This window comes from Eimeria mitis, genomic scaffold (assembly GCF_000499745.2).
Source record: "Eimeria mitis Houghton genomic scaffold, Emh_scaff3032, whole genome shotgun sequence".
NCBI lineage: Eukaryota > Apicomplexa > Conoidasida > Eucoccidiorida > Eimeriidae > Eimeria > Eimeria mitis.
In genome coordinates, this window is record NW_013571378.1 from 1 (window position 1) to 490 (window position 490).

Genomic DNA, 490 nt, shown 5'->3' on the forward strand with positions numbered 1-490 from the left:
GGGTTTAGGGTTTAGGGTTTAGGGTTTAGACTGACAGGGCCATCTTAGCTCTGAGGCGCGTCCGGCGGTTTATAAAAACATCTCTGATAGCACGCAGCAAACCCTAAACCCTAAACCCTAAACCCTAAACCCTAAACCCTAAACCCTCAGCATTAAACCTCCCCTTTCATCTCGGCTTTTGTTGATATACTGGTCTAGGGTTTAGGGTCTAGGGTTTAGGGTTTAGGGTCTAGGGTTTAGGGTTTAGGGTTTAGGGTTTACTCGTCTGTGGCGACCTCCACGCATATGCCGCAGTCCTTCAGAGCCAGCGGGGCCGTCAAGCCAAACCCTAAACCACAAACCCTAAACCCTAAACCACAAACCCTAAACCCTAAACTACAAACCCTAAACCCTAAACCACAAGCCCTAAACCCTAAACCGTACATAATACGACACCGCCTCTGCGCTTCAGGCGGGACCAAAGCCCGGCTGTAAGATTTAGGGTTTAGGG

The 490-nt window shown here is 49.6% G+C and overlaps 1 protein-coding gene across 1 annotated transcript in view; it reads right to left on the minus strand.

The window, feature by feature from the left end:
• Positions 1–25: 25 nt before the first annotated feature.
• Positions 26–490, minus strand: part of EMH_0061540 (uncharacterized protein) — a gene marked incomplete at both ends in the record, with an annotated part of 2940 nt that continues 2475 nt past the window's right edge. Inside the window, 2 exons of the mRNA XM_013497938.1 lie at positions 26–83; positions 262–328. Coding sequence (XP_013353392.1) covers positions 26–83; positions 262–328 — 125 coding nt within the window. The remainder of the gene's footprint in view (positions 84–261; positions 329–490) is intronic.